Source organism: Leucoraja erinacea, chromosome 1 (genome assembly GCF_028641065.1).
Source record: "Leucoraja erinacea ecotype New England chromosome 1, Leri_hhj_1, whole genome shotgun sequence".
NCBI classification, from domain to species: Eukaryota; Metazoa; Chordata; class Chondrichthyes; order Rajiformes; family Rajidae; genus Leucoraja; species Leucoraja erinaceus.
Genome location: NC_073377.1, coordinates 53,366,926 through 53,393,785, shown reverse-complemented (window position 1 = coordinate 53,393,785; position 26,860 = coordinate 53,366,926). Strand labels below are relative to the sequence as shown.

The 26,860-nt window shown below is 42.0% G+C and overlaps 1 protein-coding gene across 2 annotated transcripts in view; it reads right to left on the bottom strand.

Moving 5' to 3' along the window:
- The window catches only part of LOC129696750 (zinc finger SWIM domain-containing protein 6), a 187,680-nt gene that overhangs the window by 14,766 nt on the left and 146,054 nt on the right, over positions 1–26,860 (bottom strand). The window contains exons 5-10 of one of the 2 annotated variants that reach the window (XM_055634904.1): positions 25,980–26,159; positions 23,997–24,173; positions 23,613–23,759; positions 21,807–21,935; positions 10,671–10,931; positions 8,297–8,432 (exon numbers count right to left, since the gene is read on the bottom strand). In XM_055634904.1, the coding sequence (XP_055490879.1) occupies positions 8,297–8,432; positions 10,671–10,931; positions 21,807–21,935; positions 23,613–23,759; positions 23,997–24,173; positions 25,980–26,159 (1,030 nt within the window). Of the gene's footprint in view, positions 1–8,296; positions 8,433–10,670; positions 10,932–21,806; positions 21,936–23,612; positions 23,760–23,996; positions 24,177–25,979; positions 26,160–26,860 lie in introns of both variants that reach the window. The other variant, XM_055634895.1, reaches the window with a different exon arrangement.

The following is a 26,860-nucleotide window of genomic DNA, read 5'->3' as shown; positions in this document are numbered from 1 at the left end:
TGTGTGTGTGTGTGTGTGTGTGTGTGTGTGTGTGTGTGTGTGTGTGTGTGTGTGTGTGTGTGTGTGTGTGTGTGTGTGTGTGTGTGTGTGTGTGTGTGTGTGTGTGTGTGTCCCTGTGTGTGTGTGTGTCTCTCTGTGCCTCCCTGTCTGTGTGTGTGTGTCTCCCTGTGCGTCTGTTGTCACATCCTGGCCTTAGACAGGGCTGCCAACGCTCACGCGTGAGCGTGAGAGTCACGCATTTCAGCCAATTCTCACGCTGATGACAGAATTCTCACGTTGTCTCAGTCCCTGCACAGTTTGTCTTTTTGCGCCATATCACAACGATCTGTGCGGTCTGGGGAAGCGCGTCAGTTGGCGGCTGTGAGTGACGTTGCATCTCTTCTCTTCTCTTCTTTCTTGGTTGGATGTGCAGCCGCAGACAACATGAAGCAGCCGGAGATAAAACTAACCAGGTAAATCGGGTGTAAAACATGGGGAGCACCACAATGAGGCCAAATATCTAGGACAGGGTTCGGCAACCTACGGCACACGGGCTGAATCCGGCCCGTAACCCAATAAACCACGTTTTTTTTCGATTCGTTTTCGCAGGGTCAGGGCAGGCGAGCCGACCTAAGAACTGCAACTGGGACGCGAGCTGATCTGGGAATGGCAGCAAGTCCCTGGGCACGCAGAATGCCAACTTGATCATAGGTACACAAAAATGCTGGAGAAACTCAGCGGGTGCAGCAGCATCTATGGAGCGAAGGAAATAGATAACGTTTCGGGCCGAAGCCCTTCTTCAGTCTGCCGCCTCCAGAGCCCACTATGGGAGGGGGAGACACACACATGGGGAGACACACACACACCCCCTCCCCCCCTCCCCCCCTCGGTCGCTATGCTCCCTCGCAATTTTGCACTCTCAACTCTCACCCAATGTTGGCAGCCCTGGTATTTCAGACACACATTCAGGAAAGGTAGAGAATGTAATCTCGGAATTAGGCCCACTGTTTGGATTAGAGATGCAGCGCGGAAACAGGTCCTTCGGCCCACCGAGTCCGCACCGACCAGCAATCATTGCACACTAACACGATCCTGCACACTGGAGACAATTTACAATTTTACTGAAGCCAATTAACTTGCAAACCTGTAGGTCTTTGGAGTGTGCAAGGAAACCAGAGAAAACCCATGCAGGTCATGGGGAGAACATGCAAACTCAGTACAGACAGCACTCGTAGTCAGGATCAAACCCGGGTCTCTGGCACAGTAAAGCAGAAACCCTACCGCTGCAACACCATGTCACCCAGTATACTGTTGATACAGCCAAAGGTGGCATGTGGAGCAAGAGTTGGTCAGAGATCAGGATAGTCCAAGGGTCACCAATGGGGTAGATAGTGCTGAACTACTATCTACCTCTTTGGTGACCCCTGGAGAATCCTTGATAGGATTTTGCTGGGTTTACCTTGCACTAAATGTTATTCCCTTATCATGTGCCTGTACACTGTAAATGGATCAATTGTAATAACTTTCTGCTGACTGGTTAGCATTCAACAAAACTTTTCACTGTACTTTGGTACATGTGACAATAAACTAAACGGAAAAAAACTGAATCAAGTCTCCATTGCTGTGTATACATAAACCCAACGACAACAATCTGGCTTTACAATAAGGGACAACACTTGACAAAGGAAGTGAAAGAATCACCATCATAAATTCAGGTTTGAACACTAGATTTCACACCCAACACAGACTGAAAATATGCAACAGTTTTGTTTCTGTTCGGCACCATATCATCATCAACCACTGCTGCTCTTTGGATTTGAATAATTGTTTTCCCAACCAAACCCATCTTGAAAAGATCTCTTGTTGCCATCAGAGTTTAGATGGGCAGCTCTCTCTTTCCTTGCCCGGTCAGGATTTGTAATCTGCACTCAAATAAAGGTCAAAGGTAGGTTTTATGACAGCTTGAACTACCTACTTGGTAGTATTGGAGGCAGAGACCTCATTATCCTGATGGGTGACTTTAGCGCTAAGGTTGCAGGCCAAAATGAGGGATATGAGGCAGTAATGGGAAAGCATGGAGTGGGGAAAATGAATGAAAATGGCAAGAGGTTTGCTGAGACCTGTGTTAACAATAACACAGTGATTGGGGGAAGTGTATGCCCTCATAAGACAATCTACAAAACAACTTGGGTGCCACCAGATCATGTCACAAAAATCAAATTGACCACATTTGTAGCTGTAAAAAGTTCAGAAGGTCCATGGAAGATGTCAGAACAAGAAGAGGAGCAGACACAGCTTCAGGCCACCACCTCCTTGTAGGGAAAGTCAAGCCAAGGCTGAAGAGACGCCACCAGGCCAAAAGCCAAAGAGCTAAATACAACATTGAATACCTCAGTAGTGCTCAAGTGGTGAAGAAGTTCAAGGATACCCTCTCAAGGGAAAACACAGAACTACAGTGGAGGAAGGAAGGATGGACAATAAATGAGGAGTGGGAACACCTTGGAGCTCAACCTGTGAGGAGGCCCTAGGGAGAAGGACCCAAAAGCACAAAGAGTGGATAACACCAGAAACCCTCAACACAATCGAATAGAGGAGAAAGTTAAAGGAGAAAGTGAACAACTCAAGAACAAGAGCTGAAAAGGCTTTGGCCCAAAAGGAGTACAACAGATGCCACAAAGAAGTGCGAAAGACCATCAAGAGAGACAAGAGAACACAGGTGGAGAGGCTAGCCAAAGAGGTAGACATTGCGGCGACTCAAAGGAGCATGAGGGAGTTATATAACATCACAAGGAAATGGTCGGGGACATATCTGCAAAGTAATAAACCATTAAAGACAAGAACGGTCAACTGCTTTCAACCCAGGAGGAGCGCAGCTCAACAGATGGGTAGAACATTTCAAAGAATTCCTAAACAGGCCACCACTGGCTGTACAGCCACACATTCCCAAAGCCAGGATACCACTACAAATTAAGTGTGACAGAACAACAAAATCAGAAATAAAGGCTGTAATCAGGCAACAGAAAACTAGCAAGGCTGCTGGCCCAGACAACATTCCACCTGAAAGTAGATATAGACTCATCAACAGACATGCTCTATGGCTTATTTGGGAGAATTTGGGAAGAGAAAAAGACACCCACAGAATGGGTAGAGGGATACATCATGAAACTGCCAAAAACTTAAGAAAATGTGACAACTACCGAGGGATCAGCCTATTTTCTGTACCCAGTAAAATTCTCAGCGGGTCATCCTCAACCGTCTTCAGGAAGCTGTAGACAAGAGGCTATGGGACCAGCAAGCAGGATTCAGGAAGGATCGCTCATGCACATCGCAACATAGCAACATTACGCATCATCATTGAGCAGTCTATTGAATGGAACACGTCCCTGTACATCAACTTCATTGACTTTGAGAAAGTGTTTGACAGCTTAGACAGGACAACACTATGGCGCCTAATGGACCACTATGGAATTCCCACCAAGATCATAAGCTGAATAAAGAACTCGTATGATGGAATCTCATGCAACGTTATGCATGCAGGCCAGCTCTCTCAGAGTTTTAGTGTCAGGACAGGCGTCAAGCAGGGATGTCTATTGTCACCATTCCTGTTCCTCCTGGCAATTGATGGATCATGATGGAAACAAATGAAGGGAAAAGAAATGCAGTTCAGTGGACAATGTGGGAGCAGCTCGATGATCTTGACTTTGCAGACGACATAGCTCTCCTTTCACACACACAGATACAAATGCAGGAGAAGATGGACAGACTCTCACAAGTTGCAACAAAACTTGGTCTTACACCCAATACAGCAAAGACACAGGTGATGAGGATCCACTCCAAAACCAGCAACCCTATCCTTATGCACAGCACTGCTCTAGAGGAGGTAGAAACATCCACATACCTAAGCAGTGTTGTGAACATCACCGGAGGGGCAGAGGCAGACATAAGAAGTAGAATCAATAAGGCTAGGGTGGTGTTTAACATGCTCAGGAAGATCTGGAGCTCAAAACACATCTCAATCAACACCAAAATACGCATCTTTAACTCAAATGTGAAACAGGTGATGTTGTATGGACCAGAGACATGGAAAACACCAAAACACTACAAACAGACTGCAAACATTCATTAACACCTGCCTTAGGAGAATACTTAACATCTGGTGGAGAGACAAAGTAAGCAATGTGGACCTGTGGAAAAGGACAAGCCAGGATCCCATTGACTTACAAATTCGAAGGAGAAAATGGAGTTGGATTGGACAAACCCTCAGGAAACCTGCATCAAACATCACCGGGCAAGCCCTGAAATGGAACCCCAAGGAAAAAGGAAAAGAGGTCGCCCCAGGAACAGCTGGAGAAGAGGTATCGAGACAGAAATGTCTGAGAGTGGCCTCAAGTGGGGAGATCTCGAAAGAACTGCCAACGACCGAGTGAGTTGGAGGACATTTGTGAATTGCCTATGCTCCCTAGAGGAGCAAAGCGTTTAAGAAGAAGAAGAAGAAGAAGAACTCAAATAAATGCAGAGGTTTCTGCACCTTAATTTCAACGTGCATTTAAAGGATGACGTGGTCCTTCCACCCTTCTAAATAATTTTCAGCGAGCTTATTATTATGGAAACACTTCTCTCCGCTGACTTGTAAACAAAACCGATGAGGGAAGCAATGTTGACAATGTTGATGTTTTTCTGAACAATCAATTTCAGAAAAAAAGTGAAAACACAAAATATACAAACACTAGAGAAAAGTGTAATTAAATATACCATCTAGAATATACAAATTAATTATGAAAAATCACTGATGATGTTTTCTAGAACAAAATCAATCTGTACAAGAATCTACAGCCAACCACAAAATATACTCGACACCAATTATTGTTCCAAATTTTTCTCACAAACAACTGGTATGAAAATTTGCTGAGCACAAAGTAATTTATTGTCATATACACCAGGGTGCAATGATACGGAGGTCAAGATAAGTCAAGATTGCATTAAAAAAAGACCCACCAGAATGTGCAGTCAATAGTTTCCAAGCATTTAATTTTAACACGGCAGTTTGACAACAGAAATAAATTTGACATTTGATGCATCTTTGATGGATTGATTCCACTACTCATACTCTCCCCTAAACACATTTCAATTATCTTTTTGTTTTAAATATTTTTTTTCCAAACAAAAAAAAAAGTAGCCAACAATACTGACCAATTTAGTTTGACAAAATTAAAAAAAAAAATTAGTTTCTGTTCTAAAATTCTGTTCAAAACCTTCACAGTTCTCCCACTAAACTCTGCTGCCATTTAATTTGAAGTTAAACTATTTTCACAAGTGACATTAATATTCTGCAAAAAAATGCTCTGAACTTTAAAATACACATCTGGATCCTTTCAAATAAAGGCCATTTAAAAAAAATAGTAATAGCAGCTATTTCCATCAGCACAGTCCAATGATATTTTGGCTTCTGATTTAAATATAATACAATGTAGCTCCAGTTTAAATCTAACCAGATGTTGCAAGAACACTATCAATTTGAATTCCGGAATGGTTTAGTTTTAAATTACTTAGATACAGACTTTATTAGTAAATATTTAAATACATTTCCTTTCTTTACAACCCTAATGCATTGGATTAAAGAGTGTTGGCTGAAATTAAATCACCAATGCAAGATATTATTATGGCAATAGTCATGGTACCTAGCCTTAATTCTAAAGCAAAAAGTATTGAATGAAAATGCCTCCTTTTCAAATTATCGAGTATTGAAGAAAACATACATACAAGTAACATAAACATTGGCATTATGGGGAAATGTTATAAACTTTTGATGTGTGGGTGCTTTACTGCAATGGTAAGTGTCTTTGTGTATGGGAGCAAGGAAACTGTGCACATGAATTGCCACAACAGGCTAAATGGGTTCCTCCTGTGCTGTAAAATTGTTATTAATCAGCAAGACTGTGATTTGGACAGGAGTATGCATGACCTTTCTGCAATATAAGGGTTGTTCTTGCTATGAAGTTTTTTTTAAACTTCATAGCAAGAACAACCCTTATATTGCTCATAAACCCTCTCACAACCCCCCAACCAGTTAATCCACATTTCACGTGTGTAGGTGAGGTACCAGAAACTAAACAGAACCCAGCTGATACATGACTAGTTAATTGTCTCCTCCTCCTCCACATTGTGCACTGCTTATGATGAGTCTGCAGAATTTTTGTCTGTCTTTTACCAAAAGAAAGCTATGAATAGGACCAATTATCTGCAGAGATCTACAGAGACCTAATGGCATTTATGCCCATACTCAGCCAATCCTGTCACAACATCGCCCTGTGCACTTTGGACCTATACGGTTCACACTTGGTGAGCCCAAGGATAGAGGCTCATCATTTGTCAGGGCTTTTCTGTCAGTACCCAAGTCACCTGCTGAGAGATGCTTTGCACTCTGCCGGGAACCACAAATAAGTTGGGAGCTGGTGTCCCAATCAAATGCTGTGCTGAAACACATGATGTGGTCTGGAGTATGGCTGATAAGCAATCTCAAGGAAGCAAAATAGTGCTGGTCACCACGATCCCCCTTTTCCATAATTAATAGGGAACATTGTTCTACCAGACGTTTGAAAATAAACTTCACTGCGTAATTAGGAAGACTAATAGCATTGTGGCTTTGATTGCTAAAGATTATAAAATTAGGTATGTTTTGACACAACTTTACAAATGTACCAATGAGACAGAACTTGGAAAACTATATGGTGGGACTAGTGTAGATTTGACATGTTGGTTGGTGTGGGCAAGTTGGGCCAAAGGGCCTGTTTCCACGCTGTATGGTTCTATGACTCTGTACAGTTTTGGTCTCCATATTTACACAATGATAGATTTGTATTGGGGCAATGGAGGAAAGGGTGACTAGGTTGATCCCTGAGATGAAGGAGTTGACATAAGCAGCATGTGGGGCATACAGTCATTAGAATTCAGAAGAACATGTGGTTTTCTCACTGAAACATTGCAGATTCTGAAAGGGATTGAAAATGGCAGGTGCTGAGAGAAAGTATTCAAACTGGAAGCAAAATTCCAGAATAAATGGTTGCCTGACATTCAGAGCTAGCTGAGGAGTAATTTCTGTGTTGTGGATCATGAATCGTTTAAATTCTCTACCCAGAAGAGCTGCAGAAGCAAAGTCATTGAATGTTTACAAAGCAAAGGCTGATAAGTTAGTTGACCTATAAGGGAGACGAGAGGGATGTTGAGAGGCCATTTGGCAATGAGGTTGGTGCATTTCAATGCTCAAATGGAGATCCTATAATTTACATTGTTTTGCTTCTCATTTTATCTTGAGTAAAAGATGCAAGTGATAGGTCACATACATTTTTAGCAATTTCTGTTGGTGAATGCGGAAATGACTGCCACACATTAGACAAAGTCTTTGGATATATATCTGACATTAGAGAAACGTCCAATGTGATAAGGGGATTCAGGACTGAAAAAGCCCAAACAATGTTTCCTTGGCCACTAATGATCACTGGCATAATCAAATGTGCATAAAACAGCTTATCTCAGCAATCGGTATGTGAAAACTATGCATGTGCATCCAGTAACAAAGCAAATTATTCTATGAAGCAAATTTAGAAATTTTAAAATGTCCACACCCTGAATTTATTTAACTCCATATTGAACTCCAAAGGTGTATGTTTCCTTGGTTGGTGTTTTACCATTGGAAGGAAGGAATGGTCTGGGACTCAAACCTCTTGTTTACCTGCTCCAATGCAGCTGGTGAAGATTTCAATTACATGCACCATAACAATTCTCCAGCGCATAGTGAATGCACCAATAAAGCAATCATTTCACCACCATTTAGCTGCACAATTGACAGTAAATGACAGCTTGTCAATGGCATTAAATAACCTGTGCCTGAATGATGGTTATTGGAGAGGAGCGGTGGTTGTGGAAACTAAGGCAATTACTAACCAAAGCCATCCTGAGGTGTAGATCAAATCCGTTGCAGCATATTTATTATTCACACATTCACTAAATCTCATTTTCAGCAGTCATGAATAATTGAATATGGTTTCGGTTAAAGCCAGTTTGTCATTAAATACTCTAAATCTGCCGACAATCTAACTCCAACGTAACCAGATTCTGTAAGGCTGCAACAATGCACCAGATCTGACAGATAGATTGAATTTCTGAGATGCAAGAACAGCATTCTCTTTTTTTTTTACTGCAACCATTCATGGGACTGAGATGTGGACACACAGGATGTTCTACAAGATTGACTAATTAAGCAAATGTGCCAGCATAGCAAAAATAAACAAACAGGTCTGCAGTGATGACCAATACTCACCGCATCGCTCTCAGTGCAATCTTGTATGCCAGCTCAGCATCATGAGGTAGGAGAGACGTAAAGAGATACTTAGCAAAGGTGTGCATTGGAACACTCTCTCGGTAGATTATTTCACCCAGACCACTGTAAGGTCCACCTACAGAAGAAAGCAAATGTTAGCTCTGATACCTGCCCAAACGGATAAAAAATAACATTCAAAGTACATTCATCCACATATACTAGTTTGCACCATTTCAAGACTCTTGACTCACACCATTTCCAAAGCTGCACTCAATTAAAATCTTTGCTCACCCTTGGGAAGCATTTCTGAAACATTTGGGAACTATTTCAGTTGGTGACAGTCAATAGAACTAGAGTTTATTCTTCCAAGTTTATGACTGGAAAATATAGGTGGACAACAGTTAATTAGGCATGAGGGAAATAACAAGGTATTGATCTTCTGCTAAATAAATCAGATCTCAATTTCAAAAGTATAATATTCATAGTCTTGAAAGGGAAATTATGTACTCTCCCCACTCCCCCCGCCCCCTCATGTCATAGCCTCGATTGGATACAAAGCAGCCACCCAGGCTCTAGAAATTGAGCTAACTCTAGAAATTAGTTGAACGACAGTTGAAACTATATTGAGGGAATGCAGATTAGAGATGCCATATTTCAGGCTTGACATAACCCATCATTTTGAGAAGTTGAGAAGATTAGATTTTCAGACGGACATAAAAAGATCCAAAGTCACTCATTTAAGTGGAACAGAAGGTTTCTCCCCAACACCTAAGCCAATATTTATCCCTAATTTAAAATTACTCTCGACTTTTGCCTATTTCCTTTGCTCCGTAGATGCTGCCTCACCCGCTGCGTTTCTCCAGCATTTTTGTCTATCTTCGATTTTCCAGCACCTGCAGTTCCTTCTTAAATAACTTATCTGGTCATTATCTCAAATGCAATTTGTAGGACCTTATTCTGAACAAATTGGCCACCACATTTCTGACATAAGTCTCGCAAAAATCTTTCACATTGCTGACAGAAATCTTCTGTTGCACTTAAATGACTTTGGATCTTTTTATGTCGATCTGAAAATCTAATCTTCTCAACTTCTCAAAAAAAATGCTTAACTGAAAAGTGCTTTAAGATTTCATCAGCGTTAAGATTTCATCAGATTGTATGAACTATATTAAAGGTGATTTATTTTGTTATTGGCATTCACTGCTAATTTCCAAAATGCTGCATGATCGGCCATTTTGTTTCAGACCATACCATGTCTGAGAGTTTAAGTGGGCTGTTTCATAACATCTACCAATTATGTGGGAGAATGGCAGTTGCTGGGAGGTTGTATGGGAGGTTGTGGAGATGCTGCATACCACTACCATTCTCCATAGTTGACTGAGGCACAGCAAGTTAAATTTTTTACATAGCCAATAGTGTTTAATGCATCAAATAAATGCTTCTGACATCACTGCATATCGAGATGTGCAGAAAGAAACTGCAGATGCTGGTTTCCATCGAAGATGGACACAAAATGCTGGAATAATTTAGCGGGTCAGGCAGCATCTCTGGAGAAAAGGAATGGGTGATGTTTTAGGTTGAGACCCTTCTTCAGACTGACTTTTCTGAAGAAGGGTCTCAAACCAAAACGGCACATATTCCTTTTCTCCAGACCCGCTGAGTTGTTCCAGCACTTTGTGTCTATCATCACTGAAAATCAACAACATTTTAAAAGGTAACTGCATTACAAATATCCATTTCTGGAAAACAGTTTTAGATAAAGTTTGGAGTATACATTAGCTTACTGGCACAAATATCAGTTGAATTATCTAAAAATAGATTTAGGTTTATTATTGTCACATGTATCAAGGTACAGTGAAAAGCTTTGTGTGCATGTTATCCAAACAGATCAGGTATACCATGCACAAATACAATCAAGTCAGGCTCAAGTACAATAGAGAGTGATTTTATCAGATGGCAGTAGATCCTTGTCCGGGAAGAGCACGCAAAGAGTCGCCACGCTCCGGCGCCATCTTTAAGGCTTTCTCGAGAATTCGGGAACCATTTCTCCAGCTCTGAAAATTGTTCATAAGTTAATTCCTAACCAAAAGAGAATGTATCATGTAAAAATTAAAATTGCATCCTCCCTTTCTCATTTGTTAAGAGAAAAATATTTTTATATTCAATAGATGTAATTTGTTTACACTTAAAGATGTGCATGAGTGGAATTTCTCAACACAGTAGAAAGTGATGATGTGTGCTTGTTTCCACAGTTTGCCCAACAACATTCCCAATCTCTGCATTGGGTTCAGTGCTTAGATAGTCTGTCAGGCAGTTTAAAGTAAAACATAAAATACACAAAAGGTAAAGGCAAGTTCAGCATGTTTAACAATACCTTCTAACAGGAAGACAGCTTGCTTTCGAAAAATTTTCACCAACATGTCATCTAATTCAATCTCCTGCAGCTTTGCAATAAGTTGCTCCTCATTGCGACACACCTTCTCCTGTGCATACAGGCCATCAGGCATTATTCGCTGCTGGCCTAATCCAATCAGGGCTATTTCAACAGCTAATGTTAAATACGATTCCCCATCTTCCAGGAACTTGTGTGCTGGTACATGTTGATACTCAAGCAACTTCAACTGGCCCAATGTTTCTGCGAGAAATAAAGCATAGGCACACATAATTGCATGATTATTTTTTCTGTATGAAGCAGAATCCATTTAAAATATAGCCACATCATATTTTTGTAATGTGGAACTAAGCCATAATTGTAGCGAGTAAACCTTTCTCAGTCGCAGTTGCTGTAACTATTGGTCTCGATGCCCATGGGTTTATATCTCAGCATCATTAAGCAACTCTAGCAGCAGAGGGAGCGGATGCAGCTCAGTTTTAAATGCTGGATTATCCAAGCAACATGCATATCAAGTCAAGGGTGTTTAATTGTCTTATGCACCAATTAAGTCAAGTTCCAAAACTAAACATAGAGAACAGTCCGAGGATCACCCTACAAGGTGGGCAATGGTTGCACTGGAGTGGGTAAAGAGGAGCTTCACTAAGATGTTGCCTGGGATGGAATGTTTCAATTGTGAGCAGAGTTTGCATAACCTAGTTTGTTTTTCTTGAAGAAGCATAGGAGAAAAACCTCAGAAGTATAGAAATTATGACAGGATAGATAATAAGCATGTTCTTCCTTGGCAGAGGAATCTAAGCTCAGATGACGAGTAGGTGGTTTACAAGGGGACTAAGGGGAAGTCTCTTCACCCAGAGGACGGTACAAGTCTAGAATGCATTACTTATCAAGCAGTGGAAGCTGGTACTCACAACATTTAAGCAGCATTTGAATCTCTGAGGCATAGTGGACTATTGGGGGAGTGCTGGTAAATAGGACTAGTACAGAGAGGCACTTGATGGCTGTCATGAACATTATGGGGTCAAGGGCATATTTCTGAACAATATGATGGCATAACTCTCATTTATCTAAACCCTCGTTCTTTTACTAGTTTCGCTGTCCTCCTGATTAATTTTGCTGTTTGTATGCCTCGTTATCACCTTCCCTTTAGCTGAACAATGACCCATTGTACATTTCCTTGTTGATTGTCTGCTTTGATCTGTCATTTTCACATCTTACATGCTCTTTGTACACTACCATATCTCCAGACCTGGGGGTCCTTGTACATCAGTCACTGAAATAAGCATGCAGGTACAGCAGGCCGTGAAGAAAGCTAATGGTATGTTGAGCTTCATTTCGAGAGGATTTGAGTTTAGGAGCAAGGAGGCCCTACTGCAGTTGTGCAGGGCCCTGGTGAGACCACACCTCGAGTATTGTGTGCAGTTTTGGTCTCCTAATTTGAGGAAAGACATTCTTGCTATTGAGGGAGTGCAGCGCAGGTTCACCAGATTATTTCCTGGCTTGGCGGGATTGACATATGATGAAAGAAAGGGTTGACTGGGCTTGTTTGTATTCACTGGAATATAGAAGGATGAGGGGGATATCTGTTCGAAACATATAAAAGTCTTAAGGGATTGATTCGAGATTCAAGAGAGTTTATTGTCATGTGTCCCTGAGAACAATGAAATTCTTGCTTTGCTTCAGCACAACAGAACATAGTAGGCATGACTACAGAACAGATCAGTGTGTCCATGTACCATTATATAAATATATACACACATGAATAATTAAACTGATAAAGTGCAAATAACAGAAAATGGGCTATTAATGTTCAGAGTTTTGTCCGAGCCGAGTTTAATAACCTGATGGCTGTGGGGAAGTAGCTATTCCTGAACCTGGTCATTGCAGTCTTCAGGCTCCTGTACGTTCTACCTGAAGGTAGCGGGGAGATGAGTGTGTGGCCAGGATGCCACACACTGGACAGGCTAGATGCAGAAAAAAATGTTCCCCATTTTGGGGGGAGTCCAGAACCAAGGGTCATAGTTTAAGAATAAGGGCCATTTAGGACTGAGATGAGGAATTACTTTTTCACCCAAAGAGTTGTGAATATGTGCCATTCTCTGCCACAGAAGGCAGGAGGACAATTCATTTGATGTTTTCAAGACAGATTTAGTTCTTAGGGCTATCAGAATCAAGGGATGGGGGAAAAAGCAAGAATGAGCTACTGATTTTGGATGATCAGCCATGAACATATTGAATGGTGGTGCTGGCTCGAAGGACCGAATGGCCTACTCCTGCTATTTTCTATGTTTCTCTCTCCCGACTCTCTTTCTGAAGAAGGGTCTCAACCTGAGACATCACCCATTCCTTCTCTCCAGGGATGCTGCCCGACTTGCTGAGTTACTCCAGCATTTTGTGTCTATCTTTGGTGTAAACCAGCATCTGCAGTTCCTTCCTACACAAGTGTGAGTATTACCATTTAGCTACGTAACAGCCTTCAAGCTTTGTGAACCAGGAACCAGGATTGTTTGAACCAGGAAAATTGGTTCAGGACAGCTGAAGTGGAATGGGGCGGCACGTGAATAGTAAGAGGAGATTGTCAAACCTTCCAAAGATAAAAATGCACCCAATCAGTTGTCTTAACGAACATCTCCAAATGCAATAACCTGCAAATTTTATTTCGCGTACACAATGGTGGGTCAAGCTTAAACTGAAAACTAATAATTTTGAACAGTTTTTCGCCATCCAGTTTACCCCGACATAGAATTGTGATCTGCGTGATCTGGAAGCACAGATGGCAGGAGGAAATTAAAGTACAGAAACAGCACAGCCATCCAAATGCAAGAGCAACTGTTCAGTCATTCTTTGGTCAGACCACTAGAGGGATCCCACAGGGTAAGACAAAGTGAGACAAAGCTGATAGTGAAACATTTTATAGAGCAATCTGCAGATGTGATTGTACAATAAATTTTCCAACTTTAGGTAACCTCTACACACACCTTTCTACCCCATAAACACCATCATTTCTTCCCACCCCTCAAAGGTCCTGGCTGTCCTTCCACCTATCTCTCCCCTCCCTTCCCCAGACATTCTGAAGCAATTCACACCTTGTCAATCCTCTATCTTCACAATTTACAGGTCTCCAATCCTTTTTATCTCACACCTTGTGTGTGTTCATCTGTGAACTTTGTCCAATCATCTGCCTATCAACCCTCTTGCCTGTGTTTATCTGTGACCTGCTATGTTTTGTCCTGCCCCTCCACTCTTCCAGTTTTCTCCCTATCCTCTACAATCAGTCTGTAGAAGGGTCCCAACCCAAAACTCACCCATCCATATTCTCCAGGGATGTTGCCTGACCCACTGAATTACTTCAGCAATTTGGGTCTTCAACCAATATCTGCAGTTCCTGGTTTCTACAGATGAAATTTGTTCCCTATACCAAACCACGTTCTTTCCTGCTTTTATCACGGTCACTGACCCGAGACCAACCTCTACCCGCCGCCTGAACCTCAGAAGGCCAGTATAAATATATCACCAGCTAGGTGTTTTCAAAACAACGCTGTCCTTTCAGCCAACAGTGATGTCAATTCAAAAGTACTTGGTTGGTTGTGAAGCACTTTTGAGCATTATGAGGTGCTGTATGCTGCTATATATCTGAGGAACATGGCACTGTAAACTTTGTGCATTGTAATCAGGGGTACAAAGCTGGAGGTCTAACAAGAATGGGATGTCAATACAACAAGGCAAGAGCAGATTATACTTAATTTGCAATCATGTTCAACACGGACATTGTGGGTTGAACAGCCTGTTCCGGATCTGTGCTTTCCCGAGCTCTAAGTTTTTTTGGGATTGAAGCAGTTAGAATAGAAGAATAGAATAGAATAGTTTCTTTATTGTCATTGTAACATGAACCATGTACAACGAAATTTAAAAATGTCAGCCAGTCAGTGCACCATTCAAACATTTCTAAAAGCTAACGATACATACAAGATAAAAATATTAAAAGATAAACAACTAAAATAAATATCATGAAAATAGCACGCATAAACACCCAACCCTCCATCCTTCTGTCGATTTCACAGTGTACCACAGTCCCTTAGTCTGTATCGCCCCTACGTTCCTTGGCGGCTACATTTAGTGCTTTTATAGCAGTGGGGTAAAAACTGTTTTTTAGTCTGTTCGTCCTTGTCCTTGTAGATCTGTACCGTCTGCCTGACGGCAACAGTTCAAACAGGGAGTGTCCGGGGTGGGAAATGTCCTTTATGATACTCTGGGATTTTTTGATGCAGCGGGAACTGTGTAAGTCCTCCAAGGTAAGGAGAGGGCAGCCGACAATCCTCTGGGCGTTGTCAATGGCCCTCTGGAGCGCTTTCCTCTGAGCCGCTGTGCAGCTGGTGTACCACACGCATACACAGTATGTTAGTATGCTCTCAATGGAGCACCGATAAAAGGACAGCAGCAGTCTCTGAGTGATGTTATTCTTCCTGAACACCCTCAGGAAGTGCAGTCTCTGCTGGACCTTTTTCAGCAGCGCAGAGGTGTTCACGCTCCACGTCAGGTCCTCCTCAATATGGATTCCCAGGAAGCGGAAATCCACCACCCTCTCCACACAGTCCCCTCTGATTATCAATGGTACCATGGCCGTTTTATTCTTCCTAAAGTCTATTATTAGTTCCTTTGTCTTTAAGGTGTTGAGGAGCAGGTTATTTTCTTCACACCACACTGTCAGCTGCTAAACCTCAGCCCGGTAGGCGTACTCGTCCCCCCTGGAGATGAGTCCCACCACCGTATTATCATCCGCAAATTTGACAATGCTGTTGCTGTGGTGGGCGGGGGTGCAGTCATGTGTGTAGATGGTGTAGAGCAGGAGGCTCAGTACGCAGCCCTGTGGAGAGCCGGTACTGAGGCTGAGGGCCATGGATGTATGATGGCCCACTCTGACTCTCTGCCTGCGACCCGACAGGAAGCTATTTATCCACATGCAGGTGGAGTGTGGAAGTCCCAAGTTCCCCAGTTTGTCCACCAGTTTGTGGGGAAGGATGGTATTAAAAGCAGAGCTGTAGTCCACAAAGAGCATCCGCACGTAGCTCCCCCGCTGCTCCAGGTGAGACAGTGCAGCATGGAGAGCTGTGGCTACAGCGTCCTCTGTAGATCTATTTGCTCTGTACGCAAACTGGTGGGGGTCAAAGCTTCGGGGCAGGAGTGATGTGATATGACCCTGGACCAGTTTTTCAAAACACTTCATCACCACTGGTGTGAGTGCGACTGGCCGGTAGTCGTTGAGGCTGGAGATGTTGGTTTTTTTGGGCAAGGGGACTATGGTGGAGGACTTCAGACAGGGTGGAACAGTGGACTGGGCCAGAGACTGGTTAAAAATCCTCGTAAAGACTCCAGCCAGCTGGTCTGCGCAGTCCTTCAACACGCGTCCAGAGACGCCGTCAGGACCAGTAGCCTTCCTTGGATTGATGGCCCGCAGCGTGCGCCTCACCTCATGCTCCCCCTATCTTGAGGGTTAGGCTGCTGTGGACCATGTGCTGTGATGTGGCTGTCTCGGGTGGCTCCACTTCAAAGCGAGAAAAGAAGTGGTTCAGCTCCTCTGCCAACGAGGCGTCACCTTCAACAGCTCCAAGGTTGGTCTTATAGTTGGTGAGATACTGGATCCCCTGCCACACCTGCCTGCTGTTGTTACTGTCCAGGTGATCCTCTATCTTCCTCCTGTAGTTTGATTTGGCCTCTCCGATGCCTCTCTTCAGGTTAGCTCGGGCCGTGCTGTATAAAGCCCTATCGCCAGACCTAAAAGCGGTGTTCCTCTCTTTCAACAGCCGCTGGACCTCCCGGGTCATCCAGGGCTTCTGGTTGGGGTAGACCCGGATGCGTTTGTCCACTGTGACAGTGTCCATGCAGTTTTTAATGTAACACAGTACACTGTCTGTGAACACCTCCAGGTCCTGGTGTTCAAACACCTCCCAGTTGGTCCTGTCGAAGCAGTCCTGCAGCTGCTGAGAAGCACCATCAGGCCAGGTTGTGATGGTCTTTGTAATAGTAGGAGCGGTTTTCCTGAGGGGGGCATATGCAGGAATTAAGAGCAGGGACATATGGTCAGACTGGCCCAGGTGTGGTAGTGGTCTAGCCCTAGTGGTAGTGGTCTAGTTAGCGTCTGGTATTCAATAGACAATAGGTGCACAGGAGTAGGCCATTCGAGCCAGCACCGCCATTCACTGTGATCATGGCTGATGATCCACAATCAGTACCCTGCTCCTGCCTTCTCCCCATACCCCTTGACTCCGCTATCTTTAAGAACTCTCTCCTGAAAGCATCCAGAGAATCGGCCACTGTCTTCTGAGGCAGAGAATTCCACAGATTCAACACTCTCTGGGTGAAAAAGTTTTTCCTCATCTCCGTTCTAAATGGCCTACCCCTTATTCGCACTACCTTATTATCAGCATGCGTATTAAGATCCAATAAAAAAATGTTTTGCGTGCTATCCAGGCAAATCACACCTGAAATCAGAAACCTAGAACTAATCATTTTTGTTATTAATTTTATCCAGATAAACAAACTAATGTCACTAACAGACATTTAATGAATAACACAATTTGATGGGAGTACAGGAGGTTCAGAAGGCCAGGGTCAGAGCGGGGAACCTTCAGCTTGTGGTTATCAATCCAGAATCAGAGGAAAGATCCTTCTGACACCTAACAAGTGAAAGTTTCAAAATATTCTTCAGCACTAAAATATTTTAACTCAGAAGACAGATGCTATCCTAGCTTTAGACAGAGGTTTAGATATGGTCCATGGTCAGGTGCAGGGTGATGTGACTGCAACTCAGCCAGGTATGGGGACTACAGTTACTGTGATGGAGAAAGTCAAGTCTTCCACCACATCCAATGGACTTGAGGCACTTCAGCTCAGCGTGGATGAGAATAAATAATGTTGGAAGGGACAGGCAAAGAGGCCTGGGGTTGGGATGTTCTGTAGAAATCAATATGGGGACACTTGGGGATCTGTAGTCTAGAAACATATAAACATAGAAAAAAACGTGTAGGAGTAGGCCATTCGAGCCAGCATCACCATTCAATATGATCATGGCTGATCTAAAATTAGTACCCCGTTCCTGCTTTTCCCCCCAATATCCCTTAATCCCTAAGAGCTAAATCAAACGTTTATTGAAAACATCCAGTGAATTGGCCTCCACTGCCTTCTGTGGCAGAGAATTCCACAGATTCACAACTCTCTGGGTGAAGAAGTTTTTCCTCATCTCAGTCCTAAATGCCCTACCCCTTATTCTTAAACAGTGACCCCTGGTTCTGGACTCCCCCAACATCAGGAACATTTTTCCTGCATCTAGTCTGTCCAATCCCTTAAGATTTTTATATGTTTCTATAAATCTCCTGCTGGACCCTCTGCAGTTTGCATACTGGGCCAATAGATCAGTGGATGATGCAGTCAACCTAGGCCTGTACTTCATCCTCCAGCACCTAGACCACCAGGGCACCTGGATTTGTTTGTGGATTTTAGCCTTGCATTCAACACCATTGTGCCAGGGCTACTACACTCCAAACTCGCCCAGTTGACTGTGCCAGAACCCTCTGTCAGTGGATCACCAGCTTCCTGACAGACAGGAAGCGGCATGTGAGGCTGGGAAAGCAAATCCTGGACCCGCAGACCCTCAGTGTAGGAGCACAACAAGGTCCCCTCTCCTCTACTCTCGCTACACCAACGACTGGACCTCCACTGATTCCTCTGTCACGCTTCTCAAGTTTGAGGATGACACAACCCTGATTGGACTGATCTAGGATGGGGAGGAATCTGCCTACAGACAGGAAGTGTCACAGCTGGCGTCCTGGTGCCTTCGTAACAACCTGGAGCTCAGTGCTCTTAAGACAGTGGAATTGATAGTGGAAGCACAATCAGCCACAGCCAATGATAGTCCAATTCTATACTGCCTTAGTAGAGTCTTTCTTCACCTTCTCCATCATGGTCTGGATTGGTGTAGATTATAACAATCTGTGTGGTAACATACATATAGTATAGACACACTTATATACAATTGGCTCGGCCACCAAGCACGACATCCGGAGGCAGCAGCGAATTGTTCGATCAGCTGAGAAGGTTATTGGCTGCAACCTTTTCCCCATTGACAAACTGTACACTGCAAGGACCAAGAAGCGAGCAGGTAAGATCATCTCTGACCCCTCTCACCATGGCCACAAACTCCTTGAAGCACTTCCCTCTGGAAGGCAACTCCGGACTGTCAAAGCTACCACAGCCAGACATAAAAACAGCTTTTTTCCACGAGCAGTAGCTCTACTCAATAACCAAAAATCTGTAGCCTCCTTTTGTTCTGGTATTTCATTTCATTCACATGTTTAAACTATAATGTTTTATTCTTAATGGTTTACAGTATATTGTGTTGTTACTTGTGAGCGGAACACCAAGGCAAATTCCTTCTATGTGTACATACTTAGCCAATAAACTTATTCATTCATTAATTCAAGATCCTCTCTTCTTTCTAAATTCCAGTGAATGCAAGCCCAGTAGACCTATTCATTCATCACATCTCAGTCCCGCCATCCTGGAAATTAACCTGGCGAACCATCACTGCACTCCCCAATAGCAATAATGTCCTTCCTCAAATTAAGAGACCAAAATTGCACACAATACTCCAGGTGTGGTCTCACCAGGGCCCTGTACAACTGCAGTAGGACCTCCTTGCCCCTAAACTCAAATCCTCTTGCAATGAAGGCCAATATGCCATTAGCTTTCTTCACTAATGCTGTACCTGCAGCATACTTTCAGTGACTGATGTACATGCACACCCAGGTCTCGTTTTACCTCCCCTTTTCCTAATCTGACACCATTCAGATAATAATCTGCCTTCCTGTTTTTGCCACCAAAGTGTATAAGCTCACATTTATGCACATTATACTGCAGCTGCCATGCATCTGCCCATCCACCAATCTGTCCAAGTTATCCTATAGCCTCATAGCTTTGTGTCATCCACAAACTTGGAGCTGCCATTTAATTCCCTCGTCTAAATCGTTAATATACATTGTAAATAACGGGTCCCAGCACCGAGCCTTGCGGCACCCCACTAGTCGAAGCATATGATGTCTTTGGTACTGGCCACTAGATGCAGGTCCAGACTCTTCCTTGCTCCATGTCAAAGTTAAAGACATCACTTTATAACTGGAAAAGATCTTGATGGTGTCAGGGAAAGATCGAATTGCTGTGCATAAAGCACATAATAAAGCTAAAACTAGCTATAATTTCTACAGGGAGAGTCCGATCACATGGGCTACCAAAGATAGAAATTCTAAATGACAATAATCTCTAGATAACCACGCAAATCACACACAAACATTTACAGGAACAGACAGATTAGAGATTTGAAAAGATGCTGGAAGAGTGGTGAAGGAGAATAGGATTTCCACAAGGCCTATTGGGACTTTTACAAAAATTGCAACTTAAAATAATTTAAAATGGATTGCTACTCAGTAATATGATAATGATGTACATTGATTCAAGTTTATAGTGTTGTTAAATGTTTTACCCGCATGTGTCTTTAATATGTTTAAAAATGAATGAAGCTGTTAAATGTTTAAATATACGTATTTTTAAAAGTGCTGTTTTTAAACAGGTTTGACAGGTCTCCAAGCCACTGGCTTAGAGTATGGCTTAAACACCTGCCAGAGTTGTTTTTCAGCACTTCACTGGGTGGGTCTCGTTCTGTCCCATCCCCCCCCCAGCCCATTTAATGGCTTGTCAACAGGTGGGCCTTGAGAATCCTCATATGTGTAGGAAACATAAGTCAGTAGCACAAATGCAAACTAATTTCTCTGTAAATCCAGGCCATGGTTTTGTTTTTGTCAAACACAAGTTACACATTTATTGTTAATCTGTCTTTCCAGTAAGCAAATTTTTTAACTACAAATAATTGATGGGCCTAATTCAAATTCTTGGGACACAAACACCAGTTCTCCATTTCTTGTGAGGACTAGCGTCTTGGTGAATTCGATGATTAGAATGGTAATTAGGGGCTTTTAAGATGCAAGGCTTGTGCAAGAATGATATAAAGAACAAATTCAAAACAGCAAAGCCCAATAACTACCTGGGTAAAATCTAGAACTGTGTGTCAGGAACACTGCACTGCAACAGTCCTACACTGTACCACACTGCACAGTATTAGGATTGCATCAAATAGGAGGAAAATATCCAAGTCATTCCATCCACGTGCACAAACTAGACAAATTAATAGCATAAATTGAGGCATTGGGCCTGGTAATTCTTACTGAGACATGGTGGTCAAGTTTAGGAACTAAACATTCCAGGGTCAATGACTTTAATTAAAAAAAAACCCTTAAAATCGAAAGGACCAAGAGCAGCCATGACAATAACACCTAAAATTATGTCAGTATTCTAAATTAGTTATGTAGAACCAGTACAAGTGAGAATAGTTTTCTCAGCCTCCTAACAGTAATTTGTTGCTTTATCCTGTGTTCAATGTTATGATTAGAGGAACAAATAAGTATGTATACATTAATTATCATGCACTTTAATCTCAATTAGAATAGGCAAATCAAATTATCAAAAGTAGAGGTTGAATATGTGGACTGCAGTTAAAATCAATTTGTTGGGAAAAATGTATTAGAACTAACTATTTGAGATCTGGCTTTGTGCGCGGAGTCAAAGCTAAGCAGTAATCCGAGAGTAAAATAACCCTCTGTGGAAAAACTGAATGTAAACTGAAGATTCTTTAATAGGTTTTATGGTGAATTGGTGAAATCCAAACCAGGCTCTTAAGTTTAAAAAAGCTGATTAAATAATCTAATTTCCGGTCTATTCAAATAAATAATTAGTAATTCTCAGAAGAATAAGATTCTGCTTCCAAAGGTTAACTATAATTTAATTTGGGCATCTATTTCCACCATACTGAAACCTGAATGTCAAAGTAAATGAACCCAACAGCTGATACAATTTTGTTTGTGCGATGTGCAATCAGTTACACACATTTTATTTCACGTAGAATATTGCATTACATGTACTTCATATCTACTATACTGCAGGCAACTCTGGCTACTCATCCCAAAAAGTTGAATTGTGTCTGGGAAGAGGCTATCAAATTGTAATTCCACATACCTGTGAATTCAGAATACCCAGAATTGTCATCATCCACTCTGCAAGTGTCCATTAGTGTGCTGAAGAGGCAGCCAATAGGGTCCAGTGGGTGACCTACCCATCCTTCCAGATTGGTTATCGTCGTAATACCTTTGTGAAACAGCTCAGTGTTTAGGCGGTTTAACTACTAATTCATCAAAATTATGATATTGTCAATGCAAACTTTAGTTGAGTTTAGTTTAGCGATACAGCGCGGAAACAGGCCCTTCTGCCCACCGAGTCCGCACCGACCAGCGATGCCCGCACATTAACTCTATCCTTTACACATGGGACAATTTCCAATTTTTCCAAGCCAATTAGCCTACAAACCTGTATGTCTTTGGAGTGTGGGAGGAAATCGGAGCACCCGTAGAAAACACACACAGGTTAAAGTGAGAACGTTCTAACTCCATACAGATAGCACCTGTCGTCAGGATCGAACCAGGGTCTCTTGCAATGTAAGGAGGTAACTCTACCGCTGCGCCATCATGCCACCCTTATCTTAATTTTATTTTCCCGTGCATGATCAAAGTTATGACCTAAACTGATACGGTTATGTACCATTTACAAAAATACACGATACACTGAAAGATTTTCATTGGACTTCTTTCGTATCCATATTCATATTGTATTTGTATTGATGTAAAAGATCATCTTATCCATGTTTACTTAACTTGACCATAGAGAAGAAAATTCAATAACATTTCCAAACACAGTGCTCCCAATATGATAAAATATTCTATTTGGTTACAGACCAAAAAAATGATTGTTGGTGAGCATTATAGGGATATGGAGGCAGATGACCACATACTTGATTTAAAATAAAGATCGAGTCCCTAGAATAAAACAGAGGAGTAGAGGGTGGAGAGAGAATGGCCGTTGGTGGCCTCAACAACTGAATGTTTAGTCAACAAAATGAGCAAAAGGCCAGAATTGGTACAAAAGAATGATTTCAGAGTTCTGTAGGACTGGAAAGACCAATGGAAATCAGCAATGAGGGCATTCAAAATCACATAGAAGAACTTTAAAGCTCAGGACCCACTCGTCCACAAACCAAAAAAGAGCATAAGGACCATGTGAAAACAGTCTTATTTTGATTGGGTTATGTACCAGATTAACTTCAGTTTTCAATGTCTGGAAGATGGGAGATGGGATACTTTGTGATATCCTTCATTTTAGTGAGAGAGAGGACATCAAGGTTACAAATAGATTAGATTAACCTCAGGCGATTGACAGATTAAAGATAAATAAATGGTCAAGGCATCAGCTCTGTGGTGTATTTCAAAATGAACCATTAGTCATCCCAAATTTTAGCACAGGAAACTTCTGTCTATCAACTATTTGACGCCAGACATGTTTGGGATGGAGAAAGGTCATGAAAGGTAGTAGAAAGTTAAAGCTGGATATTCCCAACCTAAAAGGTGGAAAACGGTATTGTGCTTTTGGGTGGGATTGCTGAGCGCAGCACGACGATGAAAAGGGAACACACTTCTCACAACCCCAAAGGATCTCCAGGGATAACAGCAGGGGAACGGGGATGGGAAGAGAAGACATTGCATTGGTTCAGGTAGATAGATAAGAACCAGTTTGGCTAAAAAATGGGGAGGGATTGGAGAAAGAAGCTGAAGCTGATGTGGTCAGCTATAATCAAAAACTCTTGAGAAGTCTGGAGAGATAGTAGTACAGCTTTGCCAGTCATAGAGGAAGTAATTTGCAAGACAGGCATTCTAGTTGGACAACTAATGAAACTAAGTACAATGCACCATTTTTCAGCTTTTGGCAACTTACCTTTCCTCTGTGCCTGGAACATTTCGAGCTGCTTTTGTTGCTGTCGCCTCAGTGTATTGACAATCGCTATTGCTAGTCTCAGAGCTTCTCGCGGGTATCCATGAGATCGCAGGGCATCCACTCGGGCACAGGCTGTGGGGACGTGCTCTAAAGTCCCAAAGAAATGCAGAGAAAAGACATTTTCAAAAAGGAAAAAGTACACTAATTTGTGCAACGACGAATCAAAGACAAATTTGTGATAGGAATTAGAAACTGCACATTTATAAACCAGCAGTTCCCAACAGACACTGTATTCATGGTCAGGCCTCTTAATTTTTCCCCAATACCATTGAAACTGGACAAAGGGACAAGTCATGCAAATATCTTTCCGGTTTAGCCACTTACCGTGCCATAGGGGCCACCCGTGAGAGTCAAACAGTGAATTTTCACTGTCGCCGTGGTAACAGTAGTTTGTGTAGAGGTCACTGCTAATAATGTGCTGTAAATGGCTGTCCTGCCAGTGGAGATCACATGCCTCAATGGCTCGTGTGAACACAGTCCGATGAGGCCTGCTTGCAGTATCTGCTGGAAAATCAAAAAGGTGTGTCAATTGTGTGAAAGTTTACTTTAAAAATATATATAAACAGCAACAAAGCTGCTCCAATGTCCAGCAAATCACCTGGTGGATTAGTCAGCAATACACAAAAAGTGCAAAGGACACCCAGTAAAAACTGGATCGCAGCTAATTCCACCAACTTTTCATTCATTAAAGTAACTTGAAGCTGTGCACATTAAGAAAAAAACGACCAATGCAAGCTGCTCCCCAATGCAGTTAACTCTGTCAGTGTTTGACACACATGAAAGATTGAGGGCTAGATTGTACACTTAAGTTCACAAAAAGATCAAAGTTGTTCAGATGGAAGATGGGAAAAGGCTAAGTAAATGGGGTAAACTAGATCAAATGGAATTCAATGCAAGGAGATGCAAGTCGTCCACATTAAACGAGAGAAAGGCAAATCAAATGCTCATAAAGCACATAGATTAGAAGCTGCAAAGGAATAAAGGGAGTGGGTTCAGGTACACAAATCAGTAACATTTGGTGTCAAGATACAAAGTTAATTGGTAAAGCTGGGTTATTCAACTGCACAGAGTTCACCCAAACGATCTCCTTACACCGTCAAGAATTCAATGCAATAAACCAATTCTATTGAAGCTGGAATCAACAACTTGAATTTTAAAATAGAGGTTGGCAATTAGGAGTAACACTAAAAGCATAGTGCGAGATCAGGCCACAAGACTTTGGATGCAAGATCAGAATAGGTTTAATAGGTTTAAAATAATGCTAGAGTGTCAGGGAAAATGAATAAATGCATTTAATTGAGCTGAAATAATCATTAGTTACAGTACAACTCAACAGAACGGTAGAGCAAACAGGCTCGGGGGCTGAATAGCTGTACCATTACTATTTTTCTTATGCCCACCTATTTTCTTATGCCCATATGCTTCCATTCCATCAGCAATGTTGTACAGCAGAAACCGAAAGCTGGAAATGAAGACTTTCAATATGTACGCTTTTGTCCATTGCTGCTAATTATGTGATGCCTGCACTGCAAATTTACCAGCTTGCACAATACCAGGTGGTCCAACATACAACAGACCTGTCTCCACAAGATGCAAAATTCTTCACGACTTGTGAAAGGTAATGGCGTGAAGGTCATTTTACATGACATGATAAAAATCAACTTGTTGAACAAATGCAGGGCCATCCACACATCAAATCCCAATAATTACAAAATCAAACTCATCAACAATCACACAATCATTTTATTTCTAGATTTTATAACTACATAATCAGAAATATGTGACTGTGCATTCACCTTTTCTATTGCTGGGATATTAAGGGAAAGTCAGGGATTTGGGGCTGTGCAGGACTGTGCCATTGTGGAAAAAGAACAGCTATGATCCATCTGACCGGTGGAGCAGGCATACGTGGTTGGATGGCCTTAGCTTGCTGTTATTTCTTTTGTTCCGAGGTCCCTCTGCCTGGGATTTTTCTCTCATCTTTTATAAGCATTTAATGATTTCCAAGTCCTTATTCACAGCATTTAAACATTTATGGCGATTCTGCTTCCACCCGTTACTAAGAGTGCACTCCTGGCTGAACAATCTACTGTGCAAATAAATTATTCCATCTGTTCCATTTTGAAAACCTTGCACTAATCACTTGTGCACTGGCCAGTGAAAACAGTGCGTTCCCATTTGATCAAAGGCTTTCATAAATATTGTTCACTTCTGTTGGATCATCACGTAACCTTGGTTTAGGGTTAGTGTTAGGTGGTCATGCCCGTCTCCTTCAAGTGAAGAAGAAATTCTTAATTTTATCCTCACCTTGGTTAGCATTTGCACCCTGAGGCAGAGCATTGGTTAAATTGGGCAGCTCGTTTCCATGGTTTCCATCCTCCCAGGGACAAACATCAACACAGTTCCATTTCTTGAGCTGTTTCAGCCAGCCTGTTTTCTGTTCAGGCTTGCAATGGGGATTTAAGACTATACACATCCACAGAGCACCTAGGGAACCAAGAGCAGACAAGCAAATTAAAATGATGCCAGCAAAGATATCTGTATACTTTTTAAATGTAATCCATGAAAATTCAGGGGGAAAAAAAAAAATCACAATCCATAAACTTGAATATTCAAAAACATTAATGAAACAAATATCCCTTAGAAGAAGACTTCAGTCACCCTGCCAAGTTGCTTCTAAACCACACAGGTCTATATTCTAAGATATTGCCATTTTTCATTTTAATGATTCAAATTCAAGATATCCAGGTGTAAAAATCATACTGCATATAAACTAGCTATTCAAATAATGATTTTGTAAACAATAAATAAAAACAGACCGAAGACAACCAAAAAAATAATCTATATGTTTAGCATAACAGCCATACAATGGAAAAGAAAACATCACTACTGACAGATCACCATTGATTTGATATTCATGCTGTTCGGTTCTGAGCCAAGCAGAATTAGGGTTTGAAAGTCAGATGGGAAGAGTACCAGAGAATGGAGTTAAGCCTGAATGATCATCTGAAACTTCCTGCCAGGTATTGGTGGGGAACTAGCAATCTACAAGCTGGCAACTCTCAGCTTGAATGCTGACAATTGTAATATCTATTTAAGATGGAGGACTGCAAATTAAAAAAAACAAAACAGGGTTTCTTTTTAAAAATATCTAATTTCTGGGAGTTTTTCTGTAGCATTGTGAGCAA